The sequence below is a fragment of the Embiotoca jacksoni genome, unplaced genomic scaffold (genome assembly GCF_022577435.1).
Source record: "Embiotoca jacksoni isolate LCO1_2020_lvr unplaced genomic scaffold, fEmbJac1.0.p SCAF_48, whole genome shotgun sequence".
NCBI classification, from domain to species: Eukaryota; Metazoa; Chordata; class Actinopteri; family Embiotocidae; genus Embiotoca; species Embiotoca jacksoni.
The window spans coordinates 2163140-2187115 of NW_027185401.1; the positions used below are offsets into that span (position 1 = coordinate 2163140).

Here is a 23976-nt window from a genome sequence, read left to right on the forward strand (position 1 = left end):
CAGTTTGTCCGCTCAGAGAGGATATAAATAAAGGAACTGCAGAACCGCCTCAGAGAGTCCCACACCTTTCTACTGTAAGTACACCGCTGCTGTTTTGTTGTTAGTGTGCATGAATGGGCTTAGCATGGGGATGATGCATGCATTATTTTGTATTTGATTAATTACTCAGTAATTCACACAGCATGGACAAACCCTGCTGCTTCTGTAAACATCCGACATTTGAGGACTGAGTTTAACAACATGGAGTTATGTTTGTGTCATATTAATCTTTTTCTATTGAAACGCACTCAGCTGTAAGAAACAGTTAGTCAATGAATCAATGCTAAAATTTGCTGACAGTTTAGAATTTTGACTGAGTGCAGAATATAGATAATCACGGTCCAACCAAACAAAGTCACAACTTTTGACCACATTTGCCACAAATATAATACAAGTTTTTCTCAACAGAATCTCCTGCTGCTGTTTATAACTCAACTTTAACTGGGAAACGGCTTTAATTGTTCTTTGTTGGGTCTTCTCTCCACTGAAACAACTTCAACCTGGATGACGTGGACTGAAAACAAACAGGTACCGTTTTTTTAGATACTTCTCATTTAAAGGGAAAACGTCAGGATGATTAAAAATGTGTGTTAACAGTTTGTAATTATAATTTGATTATTATAGAGCTTTTGACAGGACAAATGACAGGAGACGTGAACTTACCTACTTTTCATTCTGGCCCCTTCAGACTGAGTGATGGAGGTCGGTGGTCCGATGGAGGTGGCGGCGCTCGGCCGGCCTTTCCGCCTCGGGATGCTGTACGACTGCCGCAAAGATTTACTCATCCCTGGTAAGAATTCACATTTTACACGTCTTACAAGATCTTTGATGCATCCTCACCAAACTGTTAGTATCTAAGTATCTTTATCTCCTCTGACCTTTGATCAGTTCTTGGTTAGTGATTCAGCTTATATCCCAATAATCAATGCCTTTCAAAATGTATTCTTGTAATCACTCACTGGCAGCTATTTCCTTCTGCACAGCAGCAATATTATCTTTGGTTTATTTGAATAAACATATAAATTACTGCTCGACATTTGGCTTGAAAACACTGCATAAGGAAACATGTCTATTCGTCCGTCCATCCCATTCTTGTGAGAGCAATATCTTCGGAGTGCCTTGAGGGCGCCTCTTCAAATATGGCATAAATATTCATTTGGTCCCAAGGATGAAATGAATGAACTAGACTTTGATGGTCAAAGGTCAAGATGACCTCACAAATTCATACGAAGGGCAATCTAAAAGTTCAGAGACTGCTCCTGTTGTGTGTGAACAGAGCCAGTACCGTGATGTGAACTAAGCAGGGGGGGAGCTATAACCTTAACGTCTCAGAACGGGGCCTAATGTCACTGTCCTGGACAAAAAGGGTGCGTCGAGTCAGGAGGAGAGCCAAGTGGTTTTTCTTTGACAGGTGCAGGGTCGTGCACTGAATTTGTCCCCCAGGGTCTGACAGCCAACACCGAGTTCTACGGTGACGCTCTGAAGCATCTGATGGAAAACATTCAGTCCGAACGACCTCAGCTGTGGCAAACTGGAACAACAACTCATTCTAGTTATGTTTGTCAGGGAACCTCCTTTTACTTTGCTCTTTGTTTTCATTGGCCCCTTTGTTCACCACGCGCAGGTGATGCGCCCATATCTGGTCATAATCTGCTAACTACGACAACATTTCAGACAAATATAAAAGGATAAAATGACAAAGTGATGAGATTTTATAGCCTGGTGCGAACCGTAGCCCAACTTCACTCCCCGAATAGATGTGTCTGGGCACCCTCCATAGGGAGTCGTTTCCAGTTGTTCCATCGTACTGGGCGTAGACCTCCGTCCCCAGAAAGCTTAAGAAGCATTCCTAACGTTAAAAAGGATATCCATTCAGACGAGCTGTACTGAACTGTAGCCAACTGTTCAGACCCAATAAAAGCTGGAAAGGAAGTGGCATTCCACTAATTGAGAACAATTTATTTTTAGCCAGGAACGATTGTCGAACTGTCTCGTTTTCCTTTAGCTCTCCTTAGTAATGACTTCACTAACTTCTTTACAGACAAAATTGTGAATATTAGGTAAAAATGAAATCGCATCCTTAACCACAGTTGCCAAAGATCTATCAATGTCTGTAAGAGCTGATTTAGATTTATGACCTCCTCTTGATCTCTCTGAGTAAACTTCAAAAATTGCTTTATCTGACCAATCAACATGTCTTTTAGGCCCCATCCCAAGAAAACTGCTGAAGGAAGTTTTACCGTCAGCTACTGCTTCCATATTTGATCAGATCCGTCTATCTTTATTATCATACTATGTACCACAGGTACAATGACAAGTAATACAACCTCGACTTAGAAAAGCCTGCTCTGTATCCAGGGATGTTAGCAAAATTATTGATCTATATCCAACGTATCCTTCATTTCAAAAATCCAATTAAAAAGTCATCATAAATCAATCAACATTTGCGTGGCTTTAGACAACCCACTTACAATGCAGTCCTGGGATCCCTTCCAAGGAAGCTTGGCCATGACTCATATGACCCTAACGACTCGACTGGCGGGACACAGATTGTTTATGAAAGTGGACATAATTTCCCGGTAAAAAATATTAGGTCGTTGCAGAAGTACCATTAACTGCAACGCCAAAGGAGGCCACTAGGTTTTGCGTCCAAAAAGGCTCAGCCTTCGTAGATTCCCATTCAACTTCTCAAATGAAATACAAAACTTCAGTTTACAAACCAATGGGTGACGTCACTGTGGTCGGGTGGGTCTCAGATGCGACTTGAATGAATCAAGGTGTGAACAACCCCACAAAAGGGTAAAATCCCGAGACTCGCCTCAAATCAGTTAAAACTGAAGAGGTCTTTTGGAGAGAGATGAAACTCCTTCAAAAAACTCAAACAAGTCCAGTTGCCTTTGGAGAACACGGAAATTGAAGTCCTGGATATTGTGACATCACCTAGTCTTCTTTATCATGTCACCAAATACCTCAAAATGCTGCAACAAGATTCTTTAAAAGATAAGAATTCTGTCCTTCAGCTGATCTTGAACAAGCCAAGCAATGTTTATGTAATCATAATGCTAACAACAGCAGATCATTTGGGAAGTTAACTGGTGTACACATTTGAGATTTTAAAATGATTCTGACATTGAATATGCTTTCTATGATCATCAATCTATCTTGTTTGATATAAAAACACCTTGTGGAGCTTTGGAAGCTGAACTCGTTTTTTATATCTTCTGCAGGAATGACACTGTGGGACCGCGATGAACTGATGAAAGATATTGGAGAAACACCACAGAGCCATGTAGATTTTAAGATGGTAGCTTCTGACTCGATTGAAGACAAATTGTCAACACTTAATGTTGATGCATCACTCAAGGCAAGTTTTTTGGGTGGGCTGGTTAACGTTGGTGGATCTGCCAAATACATGAATGACAATAAAACCTCCAAGAATCAAGCCAGAGTAACTCTGAAGTATGAGAGGAAAACAACGTTCAAGGAGCTGTCCATGAATCATCTTGGAAGAGGCAATGTGAGGCATTCAGATGTGTTTGATAAAGGCTTGGCAACACATGTAGTCACTGCTATTGTTTTCGGGGCACAAGCCTTCTTTGTGTTTGACCGTGAGGTGTCTGAGAAGGAAGATCATCAAGACATTCAGGGCAACTTGGAAGTGATGATCGATAAAATCCGCACCCTTGCCATTGAGGGCAAAGGCTCTGTTAAAATGGAAGAAAAGGAAACAGTATGTGATCATAAATTCTCCTGCAGATTTTATGGAGACTTTGGCCTTCAGAAAATTCCTACATCCTTTCAGGAAGCAGTAGATATCTGCCAAAGCCTTCCGAACTTACTGGGACCCAACGGAGAAAATGCCGTACCGATGACAGTCTGGTTGTTGCCTCTGACAAGTTTAGATTCTTCTGCAGCTAAACTCGTCCGACAGATAAGTGTAGGATTAGTTCAAGAATGTCAGAGTGTCCTGGAGGACTTCAATGAGATAGACATGAGGTGCAATGATGCAATGAACACCACCACTGCAAAGCAGTTCACACAGATTGGTGAAAAGCTTAAAGGTTTTAAAAAAAACTGCTCTCAGTTCAAGCTGAAATTCCAACAAAGTTTGGCAAATAAACTTCCATCAATCCGGGGAGGAGGAGAAGAGGAGTCTGAGCTTGCAGAGATCCTGGGGAAGATACGTTCTTCACCTTTCAACAGTGGAAACCTGAATGAGTGGATGGACTGCAAGGACAATGAAATCGACACTTTAGAATATTTGATCAACATGATTAAAAACACTGCAATCATCCCATCTCAGAAGCTGTTCAAAGAACTTCTGAGTCCAGATCATCTTGTGTGTTTTGTTTTCACCTCACTGGGAAGGGCTGAACCGTACCTCTCAACTTTATCAGACTACTTAAAAGGAACAACCAAACCAGATGACCCTCAAGATCCACACACTGATTATGTAGAGAAGGAAACATGGTATGCCTCAGCAGAAATAGCAGAGATGAAGAAGAAAACAAAGCTCTTCAATGATTTTGAAGAGGCCAACAAAGAGAACAAGAACATTAAGTTCCTGACAGTGGGTTTAACAAATGAGACACAAAAAGGTTCAACCATCTACCTTTACAAAGACGGCCGCTCCGTCAGTGAGAACTTTGAGCCGCCTTCAAAACCTGAAACTGTGACAGTGGGTGAAATAAACCACAACAGCGTGACACTGAAGATTTCTCCTCCCAGATTTGGAAAAGAGAACGTCACCTCCTACTCTGTTGAGTATTGTGTCATTGGAGAGGATGGACGGCAACAAAAGACAGAATCAAAAGCTGAAGAAGTCACGGTGAGCAATCTGAGGCCGAACACAGAGTATAAGTTCAGATGCAGAGCAGTGACCTCAGCAGGTGTCGGACCAGCCAATGAAGTCAGTGATTCCATTAAGACCTTACCTTGCTGCCCTCCTGGAGAACCTCAAGTTGAAGCAAACTCATGCGAGATATCAGTTAGCTGGAAAAAACCTGCTGAGCTCGGACAGGATGTCCAGATTTCAAGATACATCTTGGAGTACGCAAAAACAGGCACTGAGGTGAAAGAAGAACTCAAGTGGAAACAAAAAAAGTCAAGTGGTGAAAAGGAAATCATTTCAGGACTTCAGTCAGAGACAAAGTATGCAGTCAGGGTCAGATGTGATTGTGGTGAAGCTGGAACAAGCAAAGAAAGCAACACAGTTTATGTCGGCACAAAAACATTTAGACGTCTCGCAGAATCCCTCAGACGTGGAAGTGAAAAGATAAATTCTGGATCCCCATCAGTTTACAAACTGCCTCTGAAAGAAGAAGAAATTAAAATAAATGGCTGCCGGAGGTTTAACTTTGGTGAAGAACGTGACGGGAAGAATCGTACAATCGTTCTTCTTGGAGCGACCGGATCAGGAAAGTCCACTCTCATCAATGTGATGATCAACTACCTTGTTGGTGTTGAGTGGAAAGACGATTTCCGATTTAAATTGATCAACGAAGTTCATTTGCAATCAGAAGATCACAGCCAGACGTCTGAAGTCACCGTGTACAAAATCAACCACCAGGAGGGTTTTAAAATAGACTACTCACTGACCATCGTTGACATTCCAGGATTTGGAGACACAACAGACATAAAAAGAGACAAACTGGTCACAGAGCAGCTACGTGACCTCTTCTCTGCTCAGGATGGTATCAAGGAAGTTGATGCAGTGTGTTTTGTAGCGCCGGCTGCTTCAACAGAACTCACAGCAAGACAGAAATATGTGTTTGATTCAGTGCTCCCAATCTTTGGCAAAGATGTGGCAGAAAACATCAGAGTTCTGGTGACATTTGCTGATGGACAGCGTCCCCCAGTTCTAGAGGCGATCAGTGCTTCAGATGTCCTACGTCCTAAAACCGATGACGGTCTGCCAGTTTACTTCAAATTCAATGATTCAGCGTTGTTTGCATACAACAAATCATCTGTGGCTCACAACACTGGTGATGATGGTGATCAGTGTGATGATGATGATGAGGATGATGAAAACCTTAATCAAATGTTTTGGAGCATGGGTACAAAAAGCATGAAGAGGTTTTTTGCTGCTCTGGGTGTCATGGACACCAACAGCTTGACAATGACAAAGGAAGTCCTCAGAGAAAGACTGAAGCTTGAAAACTCAGTCGAAAACCTGCAGGAGAAGATTAAACTTGGACTTGCCGAACTTTATGAGATAAAAGAGATAACCGAAAGACTCAGAAGGTATGAGGTAGAGATAAACAAAAATAATAACTTTGAGTTTGAAGTCACTGTCATGAAGCCTTATAAAGAGCATACTTCAGCAACTGCAGATTTTCTTATCAACTGTCAGCGGTGTCATGTCACCTGTTCAACATCTGATGCTACAGATCAAACCGACTGTGCTGCAGAGGGATCATATGGATTCTGTACTAGCTGCCCAGGAAAATGTCACCATAGTGTGCATTTCTTGCAAAAGTACACGTGGGAGTATGAGGAAGTTACAGAAAAACGAGCAGTGAAGGAGCTGAAAGAAAAGTATGTCGGAGTCTCAAGGGAGAAAACAATTGTTCCTGTCGATGTACTGAATGAAAAACTGGAAGTTAAAAAGCGTCATTTGCAGAATGAGGTGGAGGAACTGATGAGGGAGTCAGCAGAGTATCTGACCAAACTTGGAGAGATATCACTGAAGTCAAATCCTCTCAATCTTTCAATGTACTTTGACCTGCTTATTGAGGGAGAGGAATCAGAGGCCAAACCAGGCTGGATGGAACGAGTTCAGTTCCTGAGTGGCATGAGGGGGTTTAGAATTTGCGTCATTCAGTAGGGCCCGAGCACCGAGCATCGGTACGAAAGCCGAATTGTATTTCGTAAAAATCTTCTTCTTCTTCTTCTTCTTCTTACGTAAAATGATTTGCCTTTTTGGAGGCTTTATCATATTCTAAAACTCATGAAAGTGGATACACATTTGTCTCCCGGCGAAAAATTTCGTATTCGAGTGGGCGCGGCCAAACGGCTCGAGAGCGCCCCCTACAGAGATGCCCCGGCGGCCACATTTACCTAAATTCACGAAATCCGGTGGACACGTGTATCACACCAAGGTGCACAAAAAAGTTACGGTATTTTCCGAAATTTTTTGTGGCCAATTTTTCATTCTTTTCCTAAGTAGTTTTGCAAACTGTGAAGAAAAGGTCTATATAAATCCTCAAAGACACAAATTTCTCCACGTGTAAACATTATTCAAACAAAAGTAATCCTTGCATTTGTAGCATACAGATTTTGTTCCTCAGTTCTGCTCTAACTGTAGCTTGTGATATAATTTAAACACTCCTAAAGTTTTGGCCAGGAGAGTTTTCATAAGTTTAACTGGTGTAAACTGTTCTCGTAAAATCCCAAGTTTGAGACGAGCTTTCAGATACAAAGAAGATTGCCATCAATAATTTGTCTTGATGTCTTGTATAACAGAATATGCAACACAAAACAATGCAAAAGTTTTGAATTATAAATGCAAACAGGATATTTACCCTAAAATATGTAAAATATAACGATTATTCTAAGACAAAAGAGCTGTGTGGTGTTTAAAGAACAAATGGAAAATTTTTTGCAAAATATCGTGTTGAAAGCAGTTGTCTTTTTCTATATATTCAGTTTTTATACTCTAGAAGTGTTCATTTTGTTCAACCATATTATTTTCATAACCAAAATGTGTGTTCATATTCAATCAGAGATTATTGTATTATGTTGAGAAAGTAACAACCCTGTTCCTGCGGTCATTATGTCATGTCAGCGAGACATTTTTGCACAAGTTCTTTTTAACAGTGATTTGGAGTGAAAGGTAGCGACTGTCTAATCAAAGAGCCTCCAGGCCTGAAGACAGGCACGTGTTTTTATCTCTGTAAACAAGGTTAACTTTAGGTTTCATGCAAACCTTTGTGCTCCATCTAGTGGCCAAAGATGTAACGACAACACAATTGTGGTGTTAATCGAAGACCAATAAGAGACTGTTGGGACTTTCTTATTTTGATCATTAAACAATTAAGAATGTTGAGCTGTTGAGGCAAAGTACCATGATGGGTTTAAAAACTAAAGTTAAGAAGATGTTTTTGTTTTCTGAATCCAACTCCCTTCGCTTTTCAGATTTGTACTTTACTTTTCTGCAATCTGAAGTTATAAAACTGCTTTTTGAATAAAGAGTGAGTCCAGAGTTCAAGAGTTCTTTGTGTTTTATTGTTTGGTTCTTCCAAGCCTGATAGTTGTTAGTATGTGCAAGTCTGCATAAATATTGTAACGCATCAAATTAATGGTGAATATCCAGCCGATGGTTATCCTTAACCAGTAGACATTTTCATCTGCAGTCACACTGCTATCACGAATAAAGACAACATGGGTAGAAATAAGTGTGTATTACTGCAGGAGATGATATGCAAGATTATCTATTTGTAATATTAAGAACACACAATTAAAACAAAATTTGTGTTATGAATCAACAATTCCTTCATAATTTTCAATACCCTTACCTTGACTTCAATACCAGTTCCTGAACAATACTTTTTTACACACCAGTTTTATAAAATCCAGTCCAGGAGAAAGTACACATTTTTAGTTTTCATGCGGTTTAGAGGGGGAGAGTGTTTTCAGTAGCTACAGTTAACAGATTTACCCTAAATGTCTGATATGGGTGCTAATACTAGGTGCTACAATTTACGTGCGTTTCTTAAATGGCTGACATTTAAGGTTTAAATGCTTTAAAGCCCACCCTCCCGTGTAGAAGCGAATGTAATGTATGCAATGTTTACCACTCCAGGAATTAGTCCAACCCTTAGCAATGACCCTAGCGACAAAAAAGATTTCTAAGTTGTAAGTAAGATATCCGCTGAAAGAAGATTTCAGTGGAGTCATGTATTTTTAAGATTTCAGCACCGTGTCATGTAAAACATTGCCGGTCAAGCTCACCGCCGCTCAAAGTGCACGACTTTCTGTGGTGTTACGGAGGGACAAAAATGGATGAAAAGAGACACGATTTTGACAAATAGGTCACAATTAGTAGGCCTATAACAAGTAAAAACAACATTATGCTGCATATTATATGAAATTCAATTCCAATGATTTATTCCGATTGAGAAGGCGGAGTCATATTTCTGGCGATGAGCAGGGTGTGAAACTTTATGGAGATTTGAGCCAGTTCCAAATGTACAGTTGACCAATCAGATCGCTGGGTCGGAACTACTTGTTGTATAATCCTGCGTAAACAGAGCAAAAGTTAACCGTTTTAAAATGAAAACACGTTTGGGGTGGCTGTAGCGTTGGTCGCAAAATTTGGTATCAAATAACAAGTAATTTACTCGATAGTACTGAAGCAATTCGGTGGGTGCCATAAGATTATCGAAGTTTAGTAGCCAGATTTAGTTATAGCTTTATGCGTCAGAATAAATGTAACCGTTTGCTTTCAAATATCTAGTTTGTGACGATGTGACCGCAGCAGGCTAAACTGGTTCACGAGAAGAGTGAGCTGGCACCAACCACAGATCAAGAAGAGAGACAAGGGTTCAATCAAAGAACACAAACAATTTAGTTTGAGTATTTTATTGTCAACAACGTAAAGTTTTGCAAACAAACAGATTTCTCCAGGGTAATTATCAATCAGCAGAAACGGTCAGTCAAGGAGAAAAATCATCCCGGAGCACGAGTCGAGGGCAGGGCAATACGTGAACAACTCAAGCCTCCGTATGACGAGACAGTGAAGAGGCCAGATTTACCCCTAAAACCTGACAACGGTTGACGAGGATGCTTAGTCAGCGGAATCACACATCCTTTCAGTGCGCACACCTGAAGTAGCGTCAACGGGCCGCCTCTTCGTGAGCATGAGCAAGAGCAATCAGATTCACTATCCAGTATGGCTGCACGATTCTGGAAAAACTTGAGAATCCCAAATGTTTTTTTTTTTTTTTTTTTGCTCAGATTTTAGATCACGATTTTCTCTCACGACTTGTTTTAAAAAAAAATGAAGGAGGGAAACTACACAAAAAAATATGTTCGTGGCTGATATAGGACCGGTGCTATGACAACACACCTCATCATCCACAAAATCTCGGCCTTACAAATGCAGGTGCTACTTTTGTTTTAAAACGCATGGCTGCGAATGAGGAGGTGTCTGTGTTTCAGTAGTTACACAGACCTTCTCCGACTTTTCAAAAAGACTCCAGATTTTTGTTAATATTGAGGAAAAGAAGCCTTCTCCATTCATGTCTTTCAGGATCTCGGATCGTGTCTCCCATCCGGGTTTGGCCTTCGATTTCTCTCCTTCAATAAGCAGGTCAATGTACATTTTAGCGGAGAGAGTGTTTGGCTTCAGTGCATTCTCTTTCAGTCTATCCAGCTCCTTGGCAGATGTCTTCATTTGTTCCTTCACCTTCTTCTGACAGTCATCATGTCCAGCCTCCAGTTTTTTAATTAGTGCCTGAACAGTTGTGTCCTCCCCAGCTCTTAGATACTTTTCTTCCAACCCTTTCAATGTTTGCTTTTCTGTAACTTCCTTATACTCCCACTTGTACTTTTGCAAAAAATGCACACTATGGTGACATTTTCCTGGGCAGCTAGTACAGAATCTATATGATCCCACTGCAGCACAGTCGGTTTGATCTGTAGCATCAGATGTTGAACAGGTGACATGACACTGCTGACAGTTGATAAGGACATCTCCATTGGCTGGAATATGCTCTTTATGAGGCTTCATAACAGTGACTTCAAACTCAAAGTTCTCATTGCTGATGATCTCTTCCTTACAGTCTCCTAATTTTTGAGTTATCTCTTTTATCTCATAAAGTTCGGCAAGTCCAAGTTTAATCTGTTCCTGCAGGTTTTCGACTGACTTTTCAAGCTCCAGTCTTTTTCTGAGGACTTCCTTTGAATTTATCAACCTGTTGCTTTCCATGACACCCAGAGCAGCAAAAAAATCCTTCATGTTTTTTGTGCCCATGCTCCAAAACATCTGATCAAGATTTTCATCATCCACATCAACCTCATCATCACTCTCATCACCATCATCTTTATTCTTAACGCCACCGCCCCCACCACCGCCCCCGCCATCGCCCCCGCCATCGCCCCCGCCATCACCACCGCCCCCGCCATCGCCCCTGCCATCACCACCGCCCCCCGCCATCGCCCCTGCCATCACCACCGCCATGACCACCGCCATCACCATCACCATCACCCCCGCCCCCACCATCACCACCGCCACCGCCATCGCCACCACCATCACCACCGCCACCGCCATCGCCACCACCATCACCACCGCTATTGCCACTGCCATCATCATCATCATGATCGTCAGCCACAGATGATTTGTTGTGTGCAAACAACGCTGAATTATTGAATTTGAAGTAAACTGGCAGCTTATCAGCTGTTTTAGGATGTGGGACACCTGAAGCACTGATCGCCTCTAGAACTGGGGGACGCTGTCCATCAGCAAATGTCACCAGAACTCTGAAGGTTCCTACCACATCTTTGCCAAAGATTGGGAGCACTGAATCAAACACATATTTCTGTCTTGCTGTGAGTTCTGTTGAAGCAGCCGGCGCTACAAAACACACAGCATCAACTTCCTTGATGCCATCCTGAGCAGAGAAGAGGTCACGTAGCTGCTCTGTGATCAGTTTGTCTCTTTTTATGTCTGTGGTATCTCTAAAGCCTGGAATGTCAACGATGGTCAGTGAATAGTCCATTTTAAAACCCTTCTGGTGATTAATTTTGTACACGGTGATTTCAGAGATCTGCCTGTGACCTTCTGATTTTGGCTGATCTGCAGTAATTATTTTATACCTAAACTTGTCCTTCCACTCAACACCAACAAGGTAGTTGATCATCCCATTGATGAGAGTAAACTTTCCTGATCCGGTTGCTCCAAGAAGAACGATTGTACGATTCACCTTGTCACTTTCTTTGCCAAAGTTAAATCTCCGGCAGCCATTTATTTTAATTTCTTCCTCATTCAGAGGCAGTTTGTAAACTGATGGAGATTCAGAAATTAACGGTTCACTTTCAAGTCTGAGGGATTGTTTAAGATCTGTGAACTTTGTTGTAGTGACATAAACTGTGTTGCTTTCTTTGCCTTTTCCAGCTTCACCACAATCACATCTGACCCTGACTGCATACTTTGTCTCTGGCTCAAGATCTACAATGGTTGCCTTTTCATCACTTGGCTTTATTTGTTTCCACTTGAGTTCTTCTTTCACCTCAGTGCCTGTTTTTGCGTACTCCAAGATGTAGCTTGAAATCTGGACATCCTGTCCAAGCTCAGCAGGTTTTTCCCAGCTAACTAATATCTCGCATGAGAGTGCTTCAACTTGAGGTTCTCCAGGAGGGCAGCAAGGTAAGGTCTTAATGGAATCACTGACCTCATTGGCTGGTCCGACACCTGCTGAGGTCACTGCTCTGCATCTGAACTTATACTCTGTGTTCGGCCTCAGATCGCTCACCGTGACTTCTTCAGCTTTTGATTCTGTCTTTTGTTGCCATACTTTCTCTCCACTGACACAATACTCAACAGAGTAGGAGGTGACGTTCTCTTCTCCAAATCTGGGAGGAGAAATCTTCAGTGTTACACTGTTGTGGTTTATTTCACCCACTGTCGCAGTTTCAGGTTTTGAAGGCGGCTCAAAGTTCTCACTGACGGAGCGGCCATCTTTGTAAAGGTAGATGGTTGAACCTTTTCGTATCTCATTTGTTAAACCCACTGTCAGGAACTTAATGTTCTTCCCTTCGTTGGCCTCTGCAAAATCACTGAAGAGCTCTGCTCTTTTCTTCGTCTCTGCTATATCTGCTGAGGCGTACCATGGTTCCTTCTCTACATAATCAGTGTGTGGATCTTGAGGGTCATCTGGTTTGGTTGTTCCTTTTAAGTAGTCTGATAAAGTTGAGAGGTACGGTTCAGCCCTTCCCAGTGAGGTGAAAACAAAACACACAACATAATCTGCAGAGAACGGTTCCTTGTACAGAGGATTTTTAGATGTGATCATTTTAGTATTTTTCATCATTTTGGTGAAACACATTAAGGTGTAGATTTCTCTCACTTTGCAGTCCATCCACTCATTCAGGTTTCCACTGTTGAAAGGTGAAGAACGTATCTTCCCCAGCATCTCTGCAAGCTCAGACTCCTCTTCTCCTCCTCCCCGGATTGATGGAAGTTTCTTGGCCAAACTTTGTTGGAATTTCAGCTTGAACTCAGAGCACATTTCTTTAAAATCTTTAAGCTTTTTGACAATCTGTGGGAACTGCTTTGCAGCGGTCATTGTCATTGCATCATTGCAGCTCATGTCTATCTCATTGAAGTCCTCCAGGACACGCTGACAGTCTTGAACTAATTCTACACTTATCTGTCGGACGAGTTTAGCTGCAGAAGAATCTAAACTCGCCAGAGGCAACAGCCAGACTTTCATTGGTACAACCTTTTCTCTGTTGGGTCCCAGTAAGCTCGGAAGGCTTTGGTAGACCCGTATGGCATCCTCAAACGTTGTCGGAGGTTTCTCAAGGCAAAAGTCTCCATAGAATCTGCAGGAAAATTTATCATCACGTGTTTTGTCCTTGTTTTCAATTGTCAGGGAAGCTTTACCAACAATTTTACAAGTGGGAATGTTCTCGATCGCCACCTTTAATTTTCCCTGAACGTGTTGATGATCTTCCTTCTCAGACACCTCACGGTCAAACACGAAGAAGGCTTGTGCCCCAAAAACAATAGCAGTGACTACATGTGTTGCCAAGCCTTTATCAAACACATCTGAATGCCTCACATTGCCTCTTCCAAGATGATTCATGGACAGCTCCCGTACCTTTGTGGTCACCTTGTACTTCAGAGTTACTCTGGCCTGATTTCTGGATGTTTTACTGTCATTCAGGTATTTGGCAGATCCGTCCACCTTAACTATCCCGCCCATGAAACTTGCCTTAAGTGATGCATCAACATTTAGCGCTGAAGATTTCTCTTCAATTGATTCAGATGCAATGATGTCAAAATCACTATAGGAATGCGATCTTTCTCCTATATTTTTCATCAGGTCTTTGCGGTCCCACAGTGTCACACCTGCAGAAGAAGAAGTAGAAGAAGTTAATTTTTTTTTTTTTTTTTTTTTTTACATCCAACAAGACATACAGATGTTCATAGAGAATTCATGTTAACCCCAGGTGATGTTGTCCAGCCCTGGAGCCCACTAGCCTCATGCATAGACTATTTATAAAGGTGGATGTAGCTTCCGGCTCTGAAAAATCAGGCCAATGCGGAAGTGCCTGAAGCTGCGATACCAGAGAGTGCCAGTAGAGATTGGCTCCAAAAAGCCTCTAGCTCCAAAGACTCCCATTAACCTAGTCTCATAAAATGATCAGTCAGTAAAATGTCTCCATGAGTTATCTTGGTTTTTCGTGCTAAAGTCAGTCCTTCTTATTAGTTTTTTGGAGGTCAATCTGAAAATAATCCTGTCGTTAGTTACATAATAAGCCTCAAAAAGCTGTCTTTTTGTGGGCGTGTCTGTTTGGTTGACAGGCCTGTGATGCAGTCAGATTGCGGCTATCGGTGAGCAGGACGTAGTATCGCCGGGTTTCCAAACAGATCGAGTCAGATCCCTGACTCGCTCCCCCTCGGCACGCCCAAATATGGTAATTTCTGGCTCCAAACTGCTTCAAACTAGCAAGATGGCGCCCGCCAAATTCCGAACTCGAGGCTTCACGACGGCCGTTCACAAACCAACGGGTGGCATTACCGCTGGTTGCCGTTTGGCGTCATTACTTTGTCTTGGTTACATTAAGCACTTTTATTGTCAAGTCATGGTCAGGCCAAACACCTTTCTTGTTTTAAGAGTAGCAATAAAAGCCAAGAGTGTCTGAAACTGCACTGTTGACAAGAGACAAGTTCACTGTGCTGATAGCAGATGACACTGCCTTGTATTGAGGGGAGTCTTTCAAAATGGAGACCAGCCTGGACATGTCCCTCCAAGCCTCCTGCACACAAAGAGGAGGACCCGCCCCTATCGCTGCTGTGCCAATCACAAGGCCGCATGTTACATACTGGCTGTCAGGTTCCCCTTGATTGACCGAGAGCCTATTCAGTCCCCAGCTTTAAAATAAAAACATAAATTTCCGTCCATAGCTTGTATGGATGATTATCATGCAATTGACAGACAATGTTGATATTGGCATTGGTATCAGTTGACAAGGTATGTTTATAAACGGCAGTGGTACGGCCACCCTACTCACTGTACCTTGCACATGTTTAAAATAAAAACATGAATAAATGAACCTGTGTATTATTTGAATAGCTTAGTATTGAATGCGCAATAACGAGGTATTTTTATACATGGGCCTAGGCCCAGTTTAATATAAAACACAATTTTATACACTATATATAGTAGGGGTCCCTGCTCCATCTCTCTATCAGTTTGGGGGTCTTTAGCCTGAAAAACGCTGAAGACCCCTGGCCTACGTGAAAAATATCGGGCCTAGCAGTGAACCCTGTGGAACTCCATGACTAACGTTTGTGTGCTAGGAAGAGTAATCGTTGGCATTAACAAATTGAAATCTATCTGATAGATATGATTTGAACCAACCTAGTTCAGTTCCTATAAATCTTGGCATGTTCGAGTCTTTGTAATAAATTGTTGTGATCCGTGGTGTCAAATGCAGCAACAAGGTCTTCCAGGACAAGTATATTTACCAGTCAGTTGTCTAAGGCAATGAGAAGTGCAGTTTCATTGGTATTTTGTGTGACTTTTAGCTAAGTCAGCACTCTCAGGTTTTTTTCTACATGTGAAAGGTCCACCCTCGTCCTCGGCAACTGGCAGGCACACACCTGGAGACTGTTGACTTATTAAGGGCTGATATATATAGTCAGAACTCATGATCTCATTTTTGGATGCACTGTATCTGCGTGGCTAGCGAGCAGGCTAATCTTCCGAAAAAGGTATGCCTTAAAAGTCACACCTAAAGCAACCTGTTGCTCTGGGCAACCCTCTAGGCCGAATAGTCTGCATTGAAGGTGCAGCCAGCGGCTTGCCTTAACATCCGATGACCCATGACATTGGATGTTTTTATTATTTTCCACAACATCTTACATAGGTATAGATAGCTTTTGTGCTTGAGCTCACCACACAGGAGGCACTGGGACTTTAGAGCCCACTGATGGAAAAGTTAGCAGGCAGTTTAGCCACTTAGGCTCAATTCCCATCCCTCTGCCCGACCCCTTGTTTTGTACTGTCCTTTACTGGGTAGGGGCCATTCAGAATAAGAGTAATAAGGGGTACGGCTTTAAAATTTGTAATATCTGTGTTTCATGAGGGGTGGTGGAGGAGGGTCTACCCTGGCCCCACCCTGGGTGATCTGTGGCAAATGTGTTGAAAACTGCACTACATTGTTTTTTATTTGGGGCGAAATGCAAAAATGGTCGAAAATTCTGTTCAGGTGAAGGTGAACGTTACTCGAGTTGTTAAGCCACACTCATTACACGACTGTAAAAGACTGGTGACGACCCATCCCGCCCTGCCAAGGCTGTCCGCCGAGGGGAAACACGGGATTCATCAAACATCTTTATATGTGAAATGTGAATTCTTACCAGGAATGAGTAAGTCTCTGCGGCAGTCGTACAGCATCCCCAGGCCGAAAGGCCGGCCGAGCGCCGCCACCTCCAAAGTACCTCCAGATTTAGAGTCCATCGCTCAGTCTGCAGGGGACCAAATGAAAACTTGTTAGTTCACATCTCTAACTCTTCTTCCAACCTATTTTTTTTTTTTTTGTGCTAATTGTCTGTGATGGCCAAACCAGTAGTTTACAGATGTTTTTTAATTTTTTTTTATAATCTTTCTGTCCGACCATCCTGACTCACTTTAATGCTCCCTGTGTAGTTTTCCTGCAATCAGTTTACTGTGTTGGTTCAATTAATAGTTTGCTAATACATTCACGTAACAGTTTTGTTAGAGACAAAAGCGAAGAAATACTTGTAGTACAGGTTTTGACCTTTTGCAGTACTGGGACCTCAGCTTTCTATCAGTCTTCCATGCAGTATTCAGACTATGTGTGTGCTTTGACATCAGACCTTTAAATGCATGTTTTTAGATTAACACTTCTGATAGTCAGATATTTTTATGGGACTTTTTCTCAGTTTTATGTCTTTTAAAGCTGTTTCACTGATACGTACTCATGTTGCCTGCTTGAAAAGTTTAATAGTAATACAATTATTATTACAAACTGTTAACATAACATAAGTATTATTTCCCTTTAAAGGAAAAATTCCTAAGAAAACAATACCTGTTGACACGTTTGTTTTCAGTCCATTTCGTGCAGGTTTCAGTAGAGTGAAGACACAACAAAAGAGACTGAAAGCTGGTTCACAGTCTCACTTGAGTTATAACAGCAGCAGGAAACAGATTCTGTTGAGAGCAAGAAACCTATCATTACATTTGTGGCAAAAGATGTCGGTAGTACGGTGACTCTTTGTTTGGCGAGACTGCGATTATATATTTTGTGCACTCAAAATGCTGATGGTATACTTTTACCTAAAACCATGAGAACACAACTGCAAAATCCATCATTGACTAACTATTGCTTATTCTATCAGTCAGTTATGAGGAAATACATGCATCACCCCCAAAATAAACCCATATATGCCCACTTATCTGAAACCAAACACAAAACAGAATCGGTGTACTTACCGTAGAAAGGCGTGGGACTCTCTGAGGCGGTTCAACGGTTCCTTTATTTATAATCCTTCTGAGGGGACAAACTTCGCCTGGTTGTTATCCAGTAACAGAAGGCGGTACAGAGAGGAAACAGGCTGATTTCCTGTAAATGCCTGTCGAATGACGTATCATTCTGAAAGTGAAAGCAGTCTGAGAGTCTGCAGAAACACAGGAGCTCTGTGAAGCTGCACAAAGGCACCGGGGATGGATTAGGGTTAGAGCATAAATCACTAACAGGCGGTAGATATTGCAACTCTACAGTGCAGACCGATGAGAGAGTTAGAGGCTAGTTACACATGAAAAGACGGTAGAAAGAAAAAGAAAGATAGCGATACATGTAGAGAAAACAAAGGGAGAGAAACTGTGCTGGAGGAAGGGAGAGAAAAATTAGGAACGCATGACTGCAGCAGCTGAAACACTGCTTGAGGGAAAACAAAAACAAGAGCTGTGATAAAAAAAAAAAATAATTTAAAATTTTAAAAAAAAAGCAAATACCCACGTTAGCATCATCTGCCACAAAGAGAGGTGAAATATTAACTCAGGACATGCTAACCCAGCTAGATGAAGCCGTGCATGAGGCACCATGCTCAGGGAATTCCTCAGAGAAGTTGATGCCAATGCTGGTGATCTTTTGCTGCACAACAATGTGAGATGGCTCAGCAAAGGCAGGGTGTTGGCGCGCTTTTGGTCCATCAGGAGGGAAGTAGCATCTTTTTTGGCAGAGCTAAGAAGTCAGAAGGCAACACAGTTTTCTCTCTTTTTAGAAAATGAGAAACAGATGGATAATGTGGCCTTTTTGGTTGATATCACTTCACATCTGAATGAATTGAATTTGAGGTTACAGTTCAAGGACAATTCAATTTGTGAACTGATGACAGCTGTCCGCTCCTTTCAGAGGAAACTTGAGGTGTTCAAGGAAGACCTGCAGGGAGACTGTGGACACTTCCCAGCAGTGCAGGGACAGGCTCAGGGACAGAGACGTGTCTTCTTTTTTTTTTTACTTCATTGATAAGCTGATTGTAAACCTCAGCAACCGTTTTGACAGCTTCAGCTTTGGACAGCAGCTCACCATGTTCCTTCAGAAATCCATTTCTCATCACAGATGTCAGCGGGTTCTCAAAGGAAGTCACACAGCACTTTAAATGGGTAACTGCTGGGCCTCTCCAGATGCAATTGGTTGATCTCCAAGCAGATGTGGGCCTGAAAGAGCAGTTTGCAAGAACTGACCCGTCCACTTTCTGGCTCCTCCCCGAGACAGCTTTCCCAGGTCTGAGGAAAGTAGCCCGATACATCTGGACCATGTTTGGCTCCACGTACAACTGCGAGGCAGCTTTCTCCACAATGAACATAATCAAAACTAAATATGGTTCCAGGCTCACCAATGAGCTCCTCCACATGTGGATGAGAACAGCTCTGACTCCATTCAAGCCCAGGTTTAAAATCCGGGCAGGACGAGCCAGAGCTCAATTCTCTCACTGAGCAAAAAAGTGGGGGAGTGGAATATAAGAGGGGAAGAAAGTGATACTCTAAAACTGTTCAATTGTTAAAATGTGTTGAGATTTATTATCTGTAAAATTGGTTGAGACTGTTGAATCAAGATGTGAAACAGAAAAGAGGAAATTCAAGCTTTTCCTCCCTTTATTTTATTTTTCTGAAGTGAAGCACTTTATTTGAACATGCACAATTTTCACATTTTATTTATTTTCTCTTATTTTGAAATGCAGCCCAACTTTTATTTAGTTAATGAGAACATTATACATATCTGCAGTCATACATATATGTTCAGTTCTATGTTACGTGACAATAAATATTGTCAAAAAGGTTTTGAATTGTACTGAATTCATTTGATTTGACGGTCAGATATTGATTACATGCAGATGTTGATACAACTACTAGGCTACTTAAATATATATCACACTAAATAGTTAGACATTATGATCTTCCGGACCTTTGCTTCAAGAAATTTTCTCCAACTGGACCTCTTTAAATTTTAGTTGAATACCCCTGGGTTAGAGGATTATTAAAATGTTGACCAGGTCATATAATTGATTATAATTTTCCCTTTCAGGTTTTGCAACACGCCTTAACAAAGTCCATGTACACATGGCAATCTTTCCACTTTTACAATGTCATTTACAATCATTTATAGGGTCATTTTAATCTCGCCACTCCTACCTGCCCTGATGTGACACCAATATTTTCAACCTTTCCACTCACCTGATTTCAAACCATCCCTGCATGAATTTGGACTTTGCTTATTTGCCTGCTTCTTTTGTCTCGTCTATTTGATTTTTGCCAATCTGTTGCCAGCCTACACCTTCCTGCAGACTTTGTCTCTCACCTTTCCTCTCAGCCCAATTTTAGCCCAAAGTTTTTGAACTTTCTATCTTTGTCTTTGTCGCGCAGTTAAGTCTGGTCTTTTACTGAACTGTGTCACACATCAAATGATCACATGGTGGCGGTATAACCATTTCTTTTAACTTTTCAACTGAACAAAGTTTTATACTATTTTTTTTTTTTATAGCAGTCAATTTTGATCTAGTTTTCAACACATTTGCCACAGATCACCCAGCTAGAGTGGTTGTGAGGGTTGTCATGATTCACCCTAGAAACATGAATGTCTGCTTCTGGTAAAGTTTGGTTTTAATTAATTTAAATCTTTAACTTTTTCCGATGTTTGAACAAATATTTGAATTCTTTGAAAAGCGGTGTCAGCACTACTGGACAAAATGAACGTGAAACTGTAAAAGTGGGAATTAAACCTTAACCAATAAAACTTTGTCCTAAAAAAACAGCTTATCTCTTATGAATGATAAACTCGGCATCGTATATTTGTTCTTTATCAGTTTTATGATTTGTTTAATGACCTACATAAGCAGTGAAATGACTGAGGTTAAAAGTGGTGGAAGAGAAAATGAATGCAGAATTCAAAGAAAGCCGCACAGGAACAACTGAGGACAAATTCTTATCATCTTTAATTAGTTTACCACCGGTCGCACAGAACAGGACAAACGTCTATTAATACTACTGACGGATAACTACAAAGAGTAACAAAGGAAGATCAAAGTTCAGGAATACTAACAAAGGAGAAAAACTTTCCGCCTCATCTTTTGTGACTTGCAAAGGATAAAAAAAAAACTTTTTGCACACAGTATTTATTTAAACTTATTGACATTCAGGATTCCATGAAATCAGCAGCTGTCTTAATGCTTTGTTCTTCACAGCATTTCTTATGTTAAAACATTCTGAAAAGGGGGAAAAATTAGATGCCTGCGTTTTCAAATATAACTCGTTTAATGAGCAGGGACCTCACATGAAAATAAAATACTTTTACGTTAACATTACGAACAGGAGTTATTAAACTGATTCAAGAAAATAAACTTAACAGTTGATCAAATAAAATTTAAAAAAAATAGGAAGCTGACAACCTAGAGTAAAAAAACATGGGAACCATGTGAACTAAGTAAAGTATAACTGCATTTAAACATTTATGGAAAAAAAAAAATTATCATCCAGTTTATAGTTAAGGCGTGATACATACGTGTGTATATATATATATATATATATATATATATATATATATATATATGTATATATGTGTGTGTGTGTATGCTAATGCATGTTAATTTGTTTATGACAAAGGTCGTAATGGTGTTGGATGTTTCCAGCACTAAATTTCAACACATTTGCCACCACAGAGTAAATATCAGTTTTACATCTCTGTTTACATGCAAATTTATGTGTAAGCTTCTCTTTGTCAAAGTAATTCATATTCCACCCTCTTGTGTTCTGTTTCGTTCTTTGTGTCAGCGTGAACCTCCACTTTGTCGGGTTGATCCTGGTTTAGGTCTTGTTGTGGTCTTGATGTTTTGTCTTTGCTTTGACGAGGAAATCCCTCCTCCTCTTTGGACTTCAAAGGAGAGCTGTTGTTTGCTTTGGTCATTTCCTCTGCAGATTTTCTCGTGGTCTCTAGGAACTGAACTCGTTTCTCCCAGCCCAGTTTTTTCGCTGACATCTCTCCTTTAATTATCAGGTCAAAATGATCTAGAGTAGAGAGAGGCTTTGGCTTTGTTGCTATCTCTTTTAGTTTGTTCAGGGACTCGACAGATTTTTCCATCAGTTTCACTACCCTATCCTGCGTGCTCTTATATTCATCCTCCAGTTTTTTAATTAAATCCTGAACAGTTATCGTCTTCCTAAAGGTTTTTTTAAACCAATTTTCTTTCAACTTTTCTTTCAACTTTTCCCATGTTTGTTTTTCTGTAACTTCCTTATACTCCCACATGTAGTCTTGCCAACAATGTACACTAGAGTGACATTTTCCTGGGCACCCAGTACAACATCCGTTTGATCCGAACACATCACCGCCTCTTTGATCTGCATCATTGGACGTTGGACAGGTGACATGACACTGCTGACAGTTGAAAAGGACATCTGTAGTACACTTTTCAGGCCTCATAACAGTGACTTCAAATTCAAACTTCTGATTACTGTTGATCTCTGCCTCATGCCAATTTAGTTTTTCAGTTGTCTCTTTTATCTCGTCAAGCTTGGCTAACTCAGACTTAATCTGCTCTACTGCATTTTCAACATCATTCTGAAGCTGCAGTCTTTCTTTGTCCTGTGATAGTTTCAAGGTCTTGGAGTTCATGTCTTTCAGAGCAGCAAAAAACTCCTTGATGCTTTTTCTCCCCATGTTCCAAAAGATCTGATCAAATTTTACATCCTCATCATCATGCTTACCTGTCTTAAAGTCCACAGATAACTGGTTGGCCTGGCCACCACCACCGCTACTGCCACCACCAATCTTATCGCCACCGCCATCGCCATCCCCATCGCTATCCCCACTGCTAATATCATCGCTATCACCAGTGCAATCACCACCATTATCAGCATCACTATTTCCATCAGCACTCCTTTTGCCACTGCCATCCCCATTGTTATCACCACTGCTAATACCACCGCCATCACCACCATTATCGCCATCACCATTGCCATCACCACAATTATTGCCATCACCATTGCCATCAGCACTCCTTTTGCCACTGCTATCGCCACTGCCATCCCCACTGTTATCACCACTGCTAATACCACTGCCATCACCACCATTATCGCCATCGACATTGCCATCACCACAATTATCGCCATTACCATTGCCATCTGCACTCCTTTTGCCACTGCCATCCCCATTGTTATCACCACTGCTAATACCACCGCCATCACCACCATTATCGCCATCACCATTGCCATCACCACAATTATTGCCATCACCATTGCCATCAGCACTCCTTTTGCCACTGCTATCGCCACTGCCATCCCCACTGTTATCACCACTGCTAATACCACTGCCATCACCACCATTATCGCCATCGACATTGCCATCACCACAATTATCGCCATCACCATTGCCATCTGCACTCCTTTTGCCACTGCTATCGCCATCGTTATCACCACTGCTAATACCACTGCTATCGCCAATGCCACTCCCAGTGCCTCCACGAGCACAACTGCCCTCGTCGGCGCTCTTGCTACCACCATTTCCACTGCCATCACCGCCACCACCGCTATCGCCCCTGCCATCGCCATCATCATCATCATGATCGTCACCAGTGTTGTCAGCCCCAGATAATTTGTTGTGTGCAAACAACGCTGAATTATTGAATTTGAAGTAAACTGGCAGACCGTCATCGGTTTTAGGACATGGGACATCTGAAGCCCTGATCGCCTCTAGAACTGGGGGACGCTGTCCATCAGCAAATGTCACCAGAACTCTGATGTTTTCTTCCACATCTTTGCCAAAGATTGGGAGCACTGAATCAAACACATATTTCTGTGCTGCTGTGAGCTGTGTTGAAGCAGCCGGCGCTACAAAACACACTGCATCAACTTCCTTGATACCATCGTCAGCAGAGAAGAGGGCACAAAGCTGTTCTGTGAGCAGGTTGTCTCTTTTTGTGTCTCTTGTATCTCTAAATCCTGGAATGTCAACGATGGTCAGTGAGTAGTCTATTTTAAAACCCTCCTGGTGGTTGATTTTGTACACTGTGATTTTAGACCGATCCTCAGTGATTAATTTAAATCTGAAATTCTCTTTCCACTTTAGACCAACAATGTAGTTGATCATCCCATTGATGAGAGTGGACTTTCCTGATCCGGTCGCTCCAAGAAGAACAATTGTATGATTCTCCCTGTCGCTTTTTTTGCCAAAGTTAAACCGCTTGCA

The 23976-nt window shown here is 41.6% G+C and overlaps 3 protein-coding genes across 3 annotated transcripts; 2 read left to right on the forward strand and 1 right to left on the reverse strand.

Annotated features, from left to right (window-relative positions):
* LOC138210852 (uncharacterized) lies at positions 1-8242 on the forward strand. Its single transcript, XM_069170191.1, has 4 exons — positions 1-74; positions 448-567; positions 728-829; positions 3267-8242. The coding sequence occupies exons 3-4, from the start codon at positions 736-738 to the stop codon at positions 6863-6865; spliced, it is 3693 nt and encodes a 1230-aa protein (XP_069026292.1). The 5' UTR covers positions 1-74; positions 448-567; positions 728-735; the 3' UTR covers positions 6866-8242.
* A 2935-nt stretch (positions 8243-11177) lies between these two features.
* LOC138210704 (uncharacterized) lies at positions 11178-17125 on the reverse strand. Its single transcript, XM_069169994.1, has 2 exons — positions 16631-17125; positions 11178-14113 (listed from the first exon to the last, which is right to left on the reverse strand). Exons 1-2 carry the CDS (start codon positions 16728-16730, stop codon positions 11178-11180), a joined length of 3036 nt encoding a protein of 1011 aa, XP_069026095.1. The 5' UTR covers positions 16731-17125.
* A 3241-nt stretch (positions 17126-20366) lies between these two features.
* LOC138210705 (hepatitis A virus cellular receptor 1-like) lies at positions 20367-23382 on the forward strand. Its single transcript, XM_069169995.1, has 2 exons — positions 20367-20383; positions 22626-23382. Exons 1-2 carry the CDS (start codon positions 20367-20369, stop codon positions 23380-23382), a joined length of 774 nt encoding a protein of 257 aa, XP_069026096.1.
* Positions 23383-23976: the final 594 nt, after the last annotated feature.